This window comes from Electrophorus electricus, chromosome 7, assembly GCF_041902795.1.
Source record: "Electrophorus electricus isolate QZ-2024a chromosome 7, ASM4190279v1, whole genome shotgun sequence".
Taxonomy (NCBI): Eukaryota; Metazoa; Chordata; class Actinopteri; order Gymnotiformes; family Gymnotidae; genus Electrophorus; species Electrophorus electricus.
This window is the reverse complement of record NC_137503.1, coordinates 9,314,881-9,329,492: the sequence shown is the minus strand read 5'-3', so window position 1 is coordinate 9,329,492 and position 14,612 is coordinate 9,314,881. Positions and strand designations below refer to the sequence as shown.

Here is a 14,612-nt window from a genome sequence, read left to right as displayed (position 1 = left end):
CAGATGAAGCACTGTACTATGTGCTTGCATATTTTGTGTGGGTGATAACTTGAGAAGATGCATAAGGCACAGGTCAATAACAGTACATAAAGATTACTCTTCATGTACAGCATGTATGAATGGGATTAAGTATTTCAAATTTGTTATGCAAAAGTATGCATAATATTATATATGCATAACAGTATTTGTTATGCATATATAATGGTATACATATTAATGGCATGTTATTATACAGCATACAGGAAATGGTGGATTCTTTATACAAAATTTGTTATAGAGAAAAGAAAAAAGCCTTATAGGAAAAGAAAAACCCCAATGTAACTTTGCTTATCCATGCTCAGTAATCTCCAATTTAGATGAATGATTATGACAGACAAAACCTATTTCTGAATTTGATGTCATTCAGAAAGCCTTCCTGTAGAGCACTGGTCACATTTAAAATATGCTTTATGATATCCACAATCGTACTGTCCCTAGTGTACAGTATAACTTGAGCTAGCCTCAAAAGTTTCTCCTAGTGACAGCAATAACTTTCATTAACACCTTTTTCTGCAAAATCATTTGCACTTTAAATTTGCACTTTGTTTTGTATATTACAATCATACACAGTACTTCTTAAGTACTACAGCATTAAAGTCCATTTAGTTAAAACTACTTTACTCCCCAACAGCAACAATGATTAGGTAGCATTATTTTCTTTTTAAAGATCATTTGCAGCTCCAGCTCCTAGAGTGCTACCCCAAAGTGGAACTTCATGCCAGTCTGTATCTCATACCTGGCTGACTCCACAACCACATTTGAAATCTGACACATTCTCTGAATTTCCATTTAGATGCTACATTTACATAGCACAGGAAGGATAAGGGGCTGAGAGAGAAAAAGAGGGATAAAGAGAGAAAGAGAGAGAGTGTGTGTGTGAACAGCATGTGTGATAGAGAGATAGAGACAGAGAGATAGAGAGAGAGAGAGAGAGAGAGAGAGAGAGAGAGAGAGAGAGAGAGAGAGAGAGAGAGAGAGAGAGAGAGGACGTGGGCATGCAAGAGACCAACTTTAGTGCGAAGGCCAGTCTAGTGCAGCTGTCCTGTAACATTCCAGACGTGTCATCATATCAGCGACAGGAGGTTCTGTGGCAACTGCTCATGCATTCACACACCCTTTAGTTCCATAGCTGCTTGCCTGCTAGCCGTCACTCCGACCCCGTCACTCGGAACCTTCCACACCACAGCACTGCTGTCCTATTCTGGCTAGCACTGGGCCCCAGGCTCCAATCATGGCAGACCAGTACAACATCAATGAGGAGAAGATCCTGAAGGACAGACACGCCAAAGAGATTGACCTGATCAACAGGGACCCCAAACAGATCAATGAAGATGTTGTAAAGGTATGTGAGAGTTTGGAAGACCCATTTATCCAGTGCATTCTGATGAGCCAGATATAAAATGGGCCCTGATTATAAAACGGATTTTGGTTGTTCTGGGCCTAAAGATGAAAAACACATAATTAGCATATAAAGAGCATAATTACTCATGTTAAGATCTTAATACTTACAACCGAAGTGAAGTATTGCCAGGTCTTTTAGCATTGTTTTCTACAAACCAAAATATTCAGATGAATTAACAGTATTTGAATGTGGTGGTATTATGATGATTCAGTCAAAGTTGGTCTTTAGAGACAGATCTTTTTGCACGTAACAGATGTGTTTGCATGTATCCTGCACATATCTATATAGTGTAGCTGCAAGGCATAACCCAAAAATAGCCACTGGGCATACTTCTTCCAGGCCAGACCGCAATGCCATTATTTATGGAAGGGGTACAAGGGTGCGTCAGCTAGATCAGAGCTCCAGTCCCTTCAGCCAGTAATGGTAGTATCTCAATTTATTCATTAATCATAGAATAAATGCATTAAGAATTACAGCATACAACATTTATGTTTACATCAGGAAAGATAATTATGGCACTATGTGGTGGGAAGCTGCATTAGGATTCAGTTGCTAGAGATGAGTCATTCCTCATGAATGGTGTGTGTGCTCATGTTGCTAGCAACCCCATGTGTTGCTTTTATAAGTTGAAGTAATGAAGTACACTGCACTTGGATAATTGTGGTTTATTCTAGTCAGAAAATATTTGGGAACATTAATGTTATGAGTTCTGGCTCATTTCTTTCTCATTAATCCTACATCGTTTTTAACTTTTTATTGTTGAAAACTTGGATTCAGATTTTTTCTTGGGATATTATTGATTTTATACATATTATATGAAGAGTATATATTTTAGTAAACTCTTTTCATTACTTTTAAAGCCTTACAGTTTGATTCTTTATTGAATTATCCAACCATTTCTTCATTTCTATTACTAATACTAATGAGCTGAATGCCAGTACATTCACAGAATGGCATATTACAGCTATTAAACTATTTATACTATTTTATAGTTTTGGTACTAGATGTGTGAAGTGATTCCGAGAGGCCTTAAAAAATATATATCTCTGATAACTTGTTTAGTTAAGCGCTCTATCAAGGCTTCATTCATTAAGGACTAGAATGATGATACATTGACACCTAGTTGGTGTCAAGTGCAACGTAGGTGTATATATACATATATACTGTAACATACAATATGTACTATATATATATATATATATATATATATATATATATATATATATATATATATATATATATATATATAATGTTACAATGTTGTCAATCATAAAATTTGCTTGTATTTAGACCAAAAAAAAATAATGTTTCACAAGTAAGATCAAGACAGGCATACACATTTGTCATACATTAATAGATTTAGAACTCTATTTTAAGGTGGATATGTTCTTTCATAAATATAGCTTCTGTTTACAGAGTTTAAATTACTGATATAGTCTCTCTTAATGCTCATAGCAATTTATCATGTATTTACAAAAAAATACATTAAATCTGCTAGGACGGGATTTTGATATCAAATTACTGACCATCACCATTTAGAGAGTTAAAATAGCAGAGTTACTATGCTGCAAGACTCCCTTTAGGCCAAACATACTGTATTATTTGAACGGAAACAAGGAAAACATCTTCTAGACTGTGTCTTACCAAATCACACTAAGTTACTCCATCAGTGCTATGGGATTTTGTCAGCACAGTGCAGGTTCTGTGTACTCCCGCTCCACCGGATGCTTGAATAGGATGCTTGAAAATAAGGTGGGATGAATTCATTGTGGTCTGCAGCAAATCAATAGCATCACAGCACTAGCAAGGATGGCTCCGAATGAATTACTTGAATTGCAATGTAATCTTTTGCAATGAAAGCTTGCCTCCAAACTATGTTTTGCCTAATAATTTTATTTTGTGTTAATCTACCTGTAACATAGGTGGAATTTGAGGACGTGATCGCTGAACCTGATGGCACACATAGTCTGGACGGAGTGTGGAAAGCAAGCTACACCATGTTCACTGTCTCTAAGTACTGGTGCTATCGCGTGCTATCAGCCATTTTTGGTATCCCAGTGGCGTTGCTGTGGGGATTCTGCTTTGCCTGCATCTCCTTCTGCCACATCTGGGCTGTGATGCCCTGCATCAAGAGCTACCTGATTGAGACTCAGTGTTTAAGTCGAATCTACTCACTCTGCATTCATACGTTCTGTGACCCATTGTTTGAGGCATTGGGAAAGGTCTTCAGCAGCATACGAGTTGCACTTCGCAAAGAGGTGTAAAGATCCTGAAGGAGTTTATGATATCAAGTTCTGTTATGCATTTTCTTCAGCTTTTATAAAGAGCTCAAATCTTGATGGGTTTAAACTTGGTTCCAGTCACATTTCTATAACAAATGACTGGGTAATTATAAGCAATGGTGCCTGAATGCTGAGTTGTACTGACCTGTGCAGTGTTTTAATTTCAGTGGTGTGTGTAGAGGGGCTCATGTTGTACAGGTGTGGCCACTCACCTGTTAAGAGAAATATTTATAAAACATTTGAGTGCTGAAAGTGGAGAACAGAGGAGTCTTATTCCTCTGTGTAATAAAGTCTTCTCTTTGTGTGTTCAATAGACATTTATAATGGGTGCTATTGATGCTGGGTTTTTTTGGGGGGGGGGGGTGGGGGGGTATGTAATGTCACAAAAATAAGACATTCAAAGGTAAAATTGCTCATAGAAGTCATCAAAGTCCTGTATTTTAGATTAAATGTATCTTAATTAGGTATATCTATGTTTTCTTTATCACTATGACATGTACTGTGTAATGTGTACTGTGCACAAAATAAATATATTTTTAAAAGGTCAAACTGTTCTTTCACATTAAAGTGATAAATTGGCATTTGGGGATAAAAAATATATTTCCTGATTAAACTTCATGTCATCATAATGGACTTTAGGAGTTATTCAGTTTTGTTTTCAAAAAGAGACATGAACTAAAACATGCCTTGGTATGCGTTGCTTCATGAAGGAGGATAGGCTACTATTGTCATATATTTTTGAATAATATGTCTGTAATATATCCAGTTTAGCCACATTTTAATATGATTTCTTTTGGTTTATTTCACTTAAATAATCATAACATGATAATCGTTTGTGAGGTCATACTTTTAATATTTTATTTATAGTCTATTAATTTTTAAGACCTCACCAGACAACAGATTATTAAAATATGAAAACAATGTGAAAAGGGTAGAGAGAATAGCAGAGCTATATGGTGTTATAAACCTAAAGGAAAAAAAATCTTAATTGGAATGAGTTGTTTGATAATGTCCTTGGCCACTTAGTCCTGCTGACTTTCTCGGTGCTAAACTATCATGAAATAACAGCAGAGTAACCAGAATATCATTTAAATGCATCAAAATGCAGGAGAACAATGTGCATAGTTTCAAACGTTAGACTGCATCGGCATGATAAAAGAAACTGGGATAGCTGAATTCAACTAAATAATTACAAAAAGTGGTCTCGCCATTAACCTCCTAATATAGGGTGGCAGAAAATTAAGGGAATGTTTGCTGCCGATTTTTTTAATTGAGTCTTTTATAGCTGATAAGGCAGAGAGCATGATGATTTTTAAGAAATTAAGAAATTTCAATAATGAAGTTTCTTTTTCATTAACAGTAAAATAAGTACATTACATATGTTAGAGAGGCATGGCCTGAGTTCGCCAGTGTTACTTTTGTATGGTGTGTAATGTTAGCTGACAGTTGCTTGGTACATATGTATTTCCTGGTTATACTTCATGTCATCAGAATGAACTCGTCTCAAAAGAGGATTGAGTACATATATTACATATTGGTACATATGTGTCAAGAAACTAACAAGCTAAAATCAGGCTTAGGTTGACAAGCTTGAAGCGAGTACAAAAAGTTGCATAAGATATTTCAGTTCACTTCCAGTTCACTTTCACGCATTCAGTACAATTTCACAAAATACACTGTGGGCTCAATCATTGCTATTAGCCTACCATCGAGTTACTTTATGGGCAATGTGTTCAGGACTTCCTTTTCAACATTTAAAACAGAGTATTTTCTATTTATTTATAATCACAATCATTCCTAGCCACCCCATCCCCCCAACCTTTATATTGCTTTGGACACAACATTTATATGGCCATTCTAATAATAAATGTTTGTAGGCTACTACACACAATAGCCACATAAAAGCAATCCTTGAACTAGGAATGTAACTAAGACAGTAAAAAAGAGGGTTTTTTCTTTACTGGTGAACTTCATAAAGCCAGAAAATCAATATTCACATTTTCTTGGAAAATATGTTTACCGAAAACATTATGTCATAGTCATATTTATTTGCACATACACTTTATCAATAAATTACTTAATGGTTGTTTATATTAACTACAAATGGGCATTGATTTCCAGTAGTTTTTTAACAAAAATTGTTTTAGCACATAGAAGAATGTAAGAACATGGTGAAAGATTGGATAGTCTCAGGCAGACACCCTTATTAAAACAGCAGCACAAGATGTGAAAAAAGCAATACTGCACCACTTTGCAATACTGCACCATTTTGAAACTGAATGACAAGTTATTTCTTGTAGTACTCATTGCAAAAATTATTTCTTTTTAAATTATGTGATATTTTATGTGAAATGTGTCAAATTTATTCTCTGGCTGGCTTTACAAATATACTCTGCTTTAAAATATCTTTGGAAGATGGAAAAATAAAACAAAAAAAAATGTTTTTAGACTGACATTCAGAATATTTTTGTTTACTTAAATACAGTTAACAAAGTTCTTACCAGGATCAAACTCTCTAAAATCTTAAATATTATCAGATGTTCTTTGTAATTACACATAAGAATAAAGCAACTAAAGGTGTGTGACTACAGAACTTTGGATGTAATCACGTTTAAGAAGATGAATGTGCAGTAGTAACAAGTTTCATGAATGCAAAACAACTCATGGTTAACTCTCCCATGTGGACAATTTTCAACCTAATAAACATGTGCAAGTGTGTGACTGAATGAATAATAAATGGCATCAAACCCATCTTAATGAAGTACTTCACATCTAAAAACAAAACAAAAAAGGGATTCTGCTGTTTTCATGTTTAGAATAGATCTAGACTTAGGGTCATGTCTTTAATATTGACTTAAAATTTATATTTGAAGTAAATTAGTAAATCTGCAAAAACATACACAATATTGCCAGGATGAGAGTCTAAAGAGTAAGAAAAACAACCTATGCTGCATTTCTTGTCGCTCTTTTAAAAAAATTATTTTTAGAGTTAATGATGTGAATGTATTGAGGCTAGTGGAAGTTAAATTCCAGTAATGGTTAGAAGACCAGAAGTGACTGCTCAGAATGCCCTCTGTATTGAGCTGTCATAACTCAAACACATTCTGATAGTTATTTTGTTGATCCCATTTAACGTTAATGAGTTCTGATATTATATTACACACCCCCAAGCTCTCAGACAGTGTGAATTAGTCTTTTTTATGTCAAGAAGCATAGGGTTCAGGAAAAGGACATTCCCCTTTAAATATCTCCAAGAATTAATTGCAGTGAGAGAGCCAAAGCTCCTGTTGACGCTCACATTGCCCAAATCTGGGAGTCCTATTAGTCTGCTATCCAAGGTTAAACAGACTTCTGTGACATCGCCCTTCTATATATGCAGCGATTCCAATTCCTCACGTGTGATTAGCATCAGCGTAGCCTGCAATGGTGTTTATGTGGTGGATGTCTGGGTGATGCTCCTCTGGCTGCTGGTACTCTTCATGGCATAAGTTGAGGAGTTGCTCTTGCGGCTGGAGCCGTGCTCCAGATTGCAGCGGCAATGGGATGATTTCAGGTAGATCGCTGGGCAGCAAAGCAGGTTCTGCTTCAGGTCATGGAACAGGTGCCCCGCAAAGCACATGTAAATCCAGGGATTGCAGCAGCTGTTCAGACTAGCCAGCAGCATGGAGATGATAAAGGGCATGGCTGTGTGGGGACAGACAGACAAGATTTAGCTGCTCAGCAGTTTAACTAAGCAGTAATTCCAAATTTTCACATTTTAGCATTTACTAATTGTGTGCCTGTCTGCATTGGAATTACACCACTGGTTTACCATGTTATGGGTGTTTCAATAACATTACACACACATACACATACATGGAGTTACTCCAATGGCTTTGAATGTTTTATTGAACCAATGACATAAATTCATCAGTTGCAATAATAGTGCAGCACAAGCCAGCATCAGTAGGGCCAAACCACAGGATTCAGGTTTTCAGTGATTCACCAGCATTTTGATTTGTGAAGGCTAAAGCACACTGAAGCTTCTCATGCGGTTGCTCTATAAAAGTACTGGCAAGAAACATATTGTATTTCAATCAATAAAGTGCCCAGTGTGTGCCTTCTATCTGGGCTCAAGATATTCATACCGTGTCAGGGAAAATGAGCATGTGCCATGTGTCTAAAGTATGCAGCTACATCTATAGCTTTTCTACTGTATGTTTCATTAAACTTATGTGTAACCAGCTGAATCAACATAATTAGGTTTCTAAACATTTCAAAAGTCTTTAAAACCTCTTGCATGAAAGTCATTTACCAACCTACCAAAACTAATATTTTCTTGATGTACAAAGTCTGCCTATATGCTTTTTGTGATTAGAAATGCTGAGATATTCAACAACTGATTTCATTCAGGTATATTTCATTAAGGTAGAATGATCTGCATGTGCTTTTGAAAAAAAAGGAAGCATCAGACATTTTCGATTGTTTCTGTCTTTTAAAATTGGAATACATACAGCTGATTGTCCAATGTGAGCTCACATCTTTGCACATGTCCCTTTGGGTATGAGATATCACTGAGATTACGACTAAGCACATTAGCATGCCTAGACCTTAGTGTACATGTACTATGCATGTAAAATGCATATTACACAGAGGCTAAATTAAAAAAGGACACGTGATTTTTTGGCTTTTGAAATCACCAGTTTGTTACCAGTTAGTAGCCTATTAAACTAATGTATTTGATTGTGTAAATATAGAATTCTAGCACATATTGGAAATAGCAAGTGCAAACATTTCCTATCCATATAAGGTAATGCCTATTTATAAAGATAACCAGAAATACATGGAGAATTCTAGATATATTTCTACATAAAAAATCAGGTTTATACGCACTATATGTAGGCCACCTAATTCGGCCAACAATGCTAAAAATAATTAAACAAAAACACCATTTCATCAAAGCATTAATGTTTAACATCTGCTTGTGTCAACATTTTTAGAGCACACCCACAGAGATCGGACCAAGCACCCCAACATCCCCAGAGCAACAATTTCTGGCAATACATTAAGCCATGGCTTGAACAAAGGTCCACTCTAAACAGGAACTCTACATTTCACAGGACAAAGCATCAATACGTCTTACAACCAGATGTTTTTTTTTTAATCCTGTTTTCACTTCATGGAATCGGAAACAGCTGACACACTCACACACCCTGTGATGTATTCTTTCTTTAAAGTCATGTAGTTTATATTATACTGTACACTTAATCCTTATTACATGGGCATATAATGGTAGCATTACAGATAATTTGACTTAATTGAACATGACAGCTAAATGAAAACAAGTGAAACTGAACATTAAAATCTTGTCTCTACTTTGGAAAAGATGAATTTCTGTTGTTACCTGTGTGGAACAAAGCTGCTGTTTCCAAAACCACAACCCACAGTCTTAAAGGGAGTGAACAGAAGATGATAGCCTTATAACATACATTGTAACTGACTTGCCCAAGTCACACATTTAAACACTGGCTAAGAGAATCAAGTGATCAGCTCGGAGATGGTGAGATGCTGCAAGAAGGATGCATGTGAGGGTTCTGTTCCACGTCTACAAGTCTCTCAGAGCTGAGGAAGAGAAGGCTGGTAACTCAGTGTGGAAACAAGAAGCCCACATGTAGTTTCTTCAGTCAACTGTATTGCTTTGGGTAGCTCTTTTGATTGTGCTCAGTTCATATGGAACATTGAGAGCAGGATGAATGCAACTTTCCAGTTGCAGTTAGACTAGTACAGGGGTAAAGAAAAATAACTGCTAATATTGGACACTGAGTGAGGAGTAACATTAGATGTTATTTTCCAAGTTTTCAAGGTGCAAACATAAATAGTACTCTATTTATTTATGATCTAATTTTGAATTCCCATATTTAAGTGGGATAGTTAAATATAGATAAAAGAATAAAGTGCAGTTGAATATGGAAGGCAGATATGGATATGAAAAATTTTGACTGAGAATTTCATTGCTTTCTTGATTATAATCATCTGTTCTTTTCTCTTTATTAGCTAAACATAAAAGGGTTTGAGTGAATTTTATGAATCTCATTTGTGGCTCTAATGACTCCTTGTTACTTCAGTACATTAAGAAATCTCAGTGAGATGAGAATATTCTTGACTAGTTCCTCTAGTGATGTAAGCAAAAAGCCAGTAGGATGAGATCAAAATGGGAGACCAAATCTGCCATCACATCGCCAAGCCCAACACAGTTATTCATGACACCATTAAACCCAAGTTATTCATGATGCCGCTAAACTCACAACAGTTATTCATGATGCTGTTAAACCCAACAGTTATTCATGACACCACTAAACCCAACATAATTCTTCATGAGACCGCTAAACATAGCACAGTTATTCATGACACCGCTAAACCCAACACGGTTATTCATGATGCCGCTAAATCCAACAGTTATTCATTTCCAATCTAGATAATTCCTGCATGTTAATCAATGCAATTCAATTGGTGGACATTATGATGTAGTCATACCATCCGGTCATATTAGAAAATCACTCAAGACTTGGGCAACATCAACACTTAACCAGTCTTACGCCACAGAAGCAGCAGATTTAGCAAATGACTTTGATTTCACATTCCTTTATAACAATGTCAATAAATGCTGTAAAATAATTCAGTATTTTTATTCTATGGTGTGCATGACTGATATGAGAACACAGACACATTCATATTAGTCTTGTTTCACTGGCCCACAGACTGGCCAGAAGATCACTGGGAATATTCCCAGGACTGAAGATTTGTATGTTGTTTTAGAAAGTTTGGCATCCAGTTTTAGTGACAGTCTGCATTTACCTTTAAAAATATAATACATCACAGTCTGGTCTGTTCATTCTATTCAGAAACATCAAATTGTTCTTATATTGCATAACATATTTAGGTGTAATTTGTACCTCTTGTACAACACACAACCAGAGATTTCCAACAACCCCAATTTTAAACTTTCTAAAACACCTCATGATGTGGTTAGGCACATGATTTCCTTTAGACATTTACTGACCTTCCTCTGAATGGAAGAAATACCCACTGGTGACACAAAAACAACCTATTAAAGTTATAACCTCATACTTCATTTTTAAAGGTTTTGGAAGGATTCTAAATTGATTAAGAGTAATTAGAAATCCACCTGGATAATAATGTTTGATTTAGACTCAGCTCTTTTCTGGATGCTGCACCTCAGAAATCATTTTGCACCCCATACATCAACAGAGATCATGCATGCTTCATGCCTGTCATTACTGAATACATGGACTTCTAACCTGGTAGTCTTCCTGAGATATGATTAAATAGGTTCAATGGACCAACTTGCGTAACCATTAACAAAAATCATTTAAATCAAACAATATACAGAATATCCAGTGTAACTATACTGTGACACCTCCAATAAGACTGGAGTATAAAAAGCATATATGTATAATTATAATTTATGATACTATTAATTACAACACATTTTGTGAAATTGTGATTATAACTGAGGAATGTGGTTGTTGGGCATGTATTTTAGTTGGTGTTCATGGCCCACACATGAATATTGGTGTGATGTAATAAGAGATTATAAAAGGTCCTCTAACTTTCTTTACAGATCTAAACTGACAAAATAATAAACAACACTGATGACCAATATATTTTTTTTTTCATGTAGCAAGTTCATATTTTTAAATGAACTTGAATTATACAAACACACTGGCTTTGACCAAACATTAGCAGAAGCTATAAACTGAAAAATCAAAACCGAATTAGTGGTTACCATTTTAGAAAATCATCAATAGGTGAGATACTGTAGAACATTAATAATTTCGCATGCTCCAGACAGTCATGATTTAATGGCGCAGTTCTGATCAATATTAATTAATTAAATTTAGTTATTATTATTAATTTCTTATTGCTCAATATTAATCGAATGAATTAATTAAATATTAATTAATGGTTTGCCCAAGGCCGCTGTGGTGTTTTATGGAACAGTTGCTGTACAGCCTATGCGGAGTGATATGAATGTTAAATATCCATCATGCAAGTGATCGACGTCACAGCTGTTCAGAAATAAGCATTCTCTGGGGAAACCGTTAAGTCGCAACTTTATATACACCCCTGCCTATGAAGACAATAAACCAAACACTATTTCGTCTAAATTATATGTAAAAGAGTTGAAGTACACCAAATGGGGTAACGGTAAAGTGTGAAATTTACACTGAACATTAAATATACAGCATTAATCTTTGAAACACCCCACCCCCCACCCACGCCCACCCCGGCTTTAGCTTATCTGTATTCTTAAAACATGAACTGACTGTGATAGCATTTAGAATGTGAATTCAGATGTTCTTTACATTCTCCTCCATCATGATGAGGTGTCAGAATCGTGAATAACCTATTCTGTAGTGTTGTACAGTGCACTTAATGGAGTGAACATTTAGAATTGTTTAGAATAAATCATTTTTCTTTATTTGCTTTTATTTAATATTTAAGACATAAAAACAATGATGAACCGCTTGATTTAGTCGTGTTTTGTTAAATTTCAGATAAAGAAAACCTACAGGCTTCTCGATGACAGAGTTGTTAAATTCTCACTGTTTACGTCTGAAGACAATAAAATGTCGCATCAGAGAGCCATTGAGTCGCAGCTCCCGCATGGTGGAAAGTGACTTGACAAACTTCTGTACTGCCACTGAATTTAGACTTCAGGTTATGAATATGCCAGCAACCTCGACGTGTCTTTCTTACCAGACCACAGAGGACTGATGCTACGGTGTATGCGCTGTGCGAAACGACGTTCTACGCTACCGTGTAAAAGAAATGGCACCCGATTCTCGCACTGGGACAAGAACTTACCCTCCCTGGGCGCTGCAGGGTCCCAAGCTGACCACATCTGTACGAAGAAAAACGGAGTCCAGCACACGATATACGCCATGACAATCACAAACGTCATTTTAACGGTCGTGATCTTTGCCTTGGAGATGAGTCTGACGCTGCTCACTCGCGCGAGCGTGTTGCTTTTCGATGCTGTTGGGGTCAGTGTAATGCACTCATCTCGCTTAGTTTTCAGTTTAAAGTTCTGCCATATTTTAAAACTTATTAGTCCGTAGCAAATGCTTAGTATGGCAACTGGAATAATGTAGATAGTGAGGCTTATCCAAGTGATGTATGCTTTGGCTCCCCAGGGCTGTACAAAGTCTCCCCAGCAGTCATATACGCCGGATCCAACCTCTCTCAGTTGAAAGATGTAAACTTGTGGGACACTGAAAAGCAAGCTGAGGACCCAGGAGAAAATGACATAAAACCGGTCCTTTCTTTTATGCAAAGAGCTTAGTGGTTGGCAGATAGCCAGGCACCTGTCTATTGACATCAGTACAAGCATGTAAGTCGAGGCAAACATTCCGACTATTTGAAGGTATTTCACCAACCTGCAGAGGATGTCCGGTCCATAGAAGCGGAAAGTAATGTCCCAGATAAGTTGAGGCAGGACCTGGAAGATAGCCACCACTAGGTCCGCAATGCTGAGATGCTTCATGAAGTAATACATGCGAGATTTACTGTGTTTGGCTGTATGGATAGCAACCAGAACACATATGTTGCCGGCGAGAGCAAAAAGCAAGATTAAGGCCAATACTGCAACCTCCACTTTTGCTACCTCTTCATTTCGTTTTAGGGGGTTCACTGTTTGGTTTAACCTGTCAGTTTCGTTCCCCAAAGTAGAATTTTTCCATGAATCATTGAAAGACAAAAAGTACTGATCCTTGAAGAGTTCTTCCATAATGCCACTACTGTATCCTCACTTACTTCTCTACAGAACGCAAGGATTATCCTAAACAGATAATACTGTTTCTTCATGCATATTTGGTATCCAAAACAATCCCTTTGCAACTTATTATACCAAAAGAAATCACTCGTCCAACGAAGCAAACTAAAAAATCTAGATGATTCAAGTTAAAAATGTGAAGAACCTCTATAATCGTAACCTGTTATTTCAGATATAATGGTCGAAGTAAACCAATTACCATTTTTAAAAATACAGACATATAAATATATTTCAACAAGATTTACTACCTGAAATGTACTACTTGAAAATGTCTATGACTCTGGCTACTTACAGTGGTTGTGCATGCTGCAGCCAGTTTTATAACTAACATAAACGCAAAATAAATTCCTCGAAGTGATGCAAAGCCTCTATTTTCTCTCTCGCTAAGCGCGCTCAGAATGAGCAACGTCACGATATTTATACCCTTACATATTCGCAAAAGATCGGCAAAGAAACTTACCCATCACTTCCACTAGATGTCCGTATGCCACACATCTATTGATCGGGGTCTTACCTATGCAATCCCTTATACAAAGGAAATATCAACTAATTATCGTGGAATTGTGGATTTTTCTATATCTCGCAATCTCAAATATTTTTACTTAACTTCTTTCTTTTACACATAGGTTTCTGATACATTTGATATATTTGAAAATGTAATTAAGCAATCGCATGATAAAAAAAATCATTTTATACAAATTCAAACAAAGCATGAGCACCAGAATACTCGACCCTATAACAGTAAATGTGTAGAAAATAAAATTACTCTAAAAAGTGACTAAAGTAGAAAAACTCCATTCTGCAGGTCGCGCTTCTGTCTGAAGAGGGTTATTAGCATGCGCTGAACGAGACATATCACGTGTGCTCAAATGAACGCCCGAATTCTTATCCGTGTCTCAGCCTTTTCATTTTAGGGCCAGAAGAATTTCTGAAAATCTACAATTTAAAAATTGCCCAAGGTATAAAAAGTAGATACTTTTTCAAAAGGATAAAAAGATGTTAAATTCGGAACAGAAATAAGAACATGAAGACAATATGTTTAACTGACTTTTAA

General features: G+C 36.2%; 2 protein-coding genes across 3 annotated transcripts; one reads left to right on the top strand and one right to left on the bottom strand.

Moving 5' to 3' along the window:
* The first annotated feature begins 1,091 nt into the window (after positions 1-1,091).
* Positions 1,092-4,272, top strand: cav3 (caveolin 3). The gene is made up of 2 exons (XM_026997610.3): positions 1,092-1,381; positions 3,364-4,272. The coding sequence occupies exons 1-2, from the start codon at positions 1,271-1,273 to the stop codon at positions 3,703-3,705; spliced, it is 453 nt and encodes a 150-aa protein (XP_026853411.1). The 5' UTR covers positions 1,092-1,270; the 3' UTR covers positions 3,706-4,272.
* Positions 4,273-6,205: 1,933 nt separating this feature from the next.
* oxtra (oxytocin receptor a) lies at positions 6,206-13,925 on the bottom strand. Of its 2 annotated transcripts, XM_081717993.1 has the most exons (3): positions 13,164-13,925; positions 12,592-13,010; positions 6,206-7,407 (listed from the first exon to the last, which is right to left on the bottom strand). In XM_081717993.1, the coding sequence occupies exons 1-3, from the start codon at positions 13,511-13,513 to the stop codon at positions 7,154-7,156; spliced, it is 1,023 nt and encodes a 340-aa protein (XP_081574119.1). In that variant the 5' UTR covers positions 13,514-13,925; the 3' UTR covers positions 6,206-7,153. The 2 variants fall into 2 exon arrangements, with proteins under 2 accessions (XP_081574119.1, XP_026853410.1); XM_026997609.3 differs by having other exon boundaries at positions 12,592-13,925.
* Positions 13,926-14,612: the final 687 nt, after the last annotated feature.

Bases quoted from the DNA above. Each gene is read 5' to 3' on its own strand.
- cav3 (XM_026997610.3), top strand. From the start codon at position 1,271: ATGGCAGACCAGTACAACATCAATGAGGAGAAGATCCTGAAGGACAGA. The intron at 1,382-3,363 runs GTATGTGAGAGT...CCTGTAACATAG, and splicing joins TCAATGAAGATGTTGTAAAG to GTGGAATTTGAGGACGTGAT.
- oxtra (XM_026997609.3), bottom strand. From the start codon at position 13,513: ATGGAAGAACTCTTCAAGGATCAGTACTTTTTGTCTTTCAATGATTCA. The intron at 7,408-12,591 runs GTAAGTTCTTGT...GTCCCCACACAG, and splicing joins CCCTGCAGCGCCCAGGGAGG to CCATGCCCTTTATCATCTCC.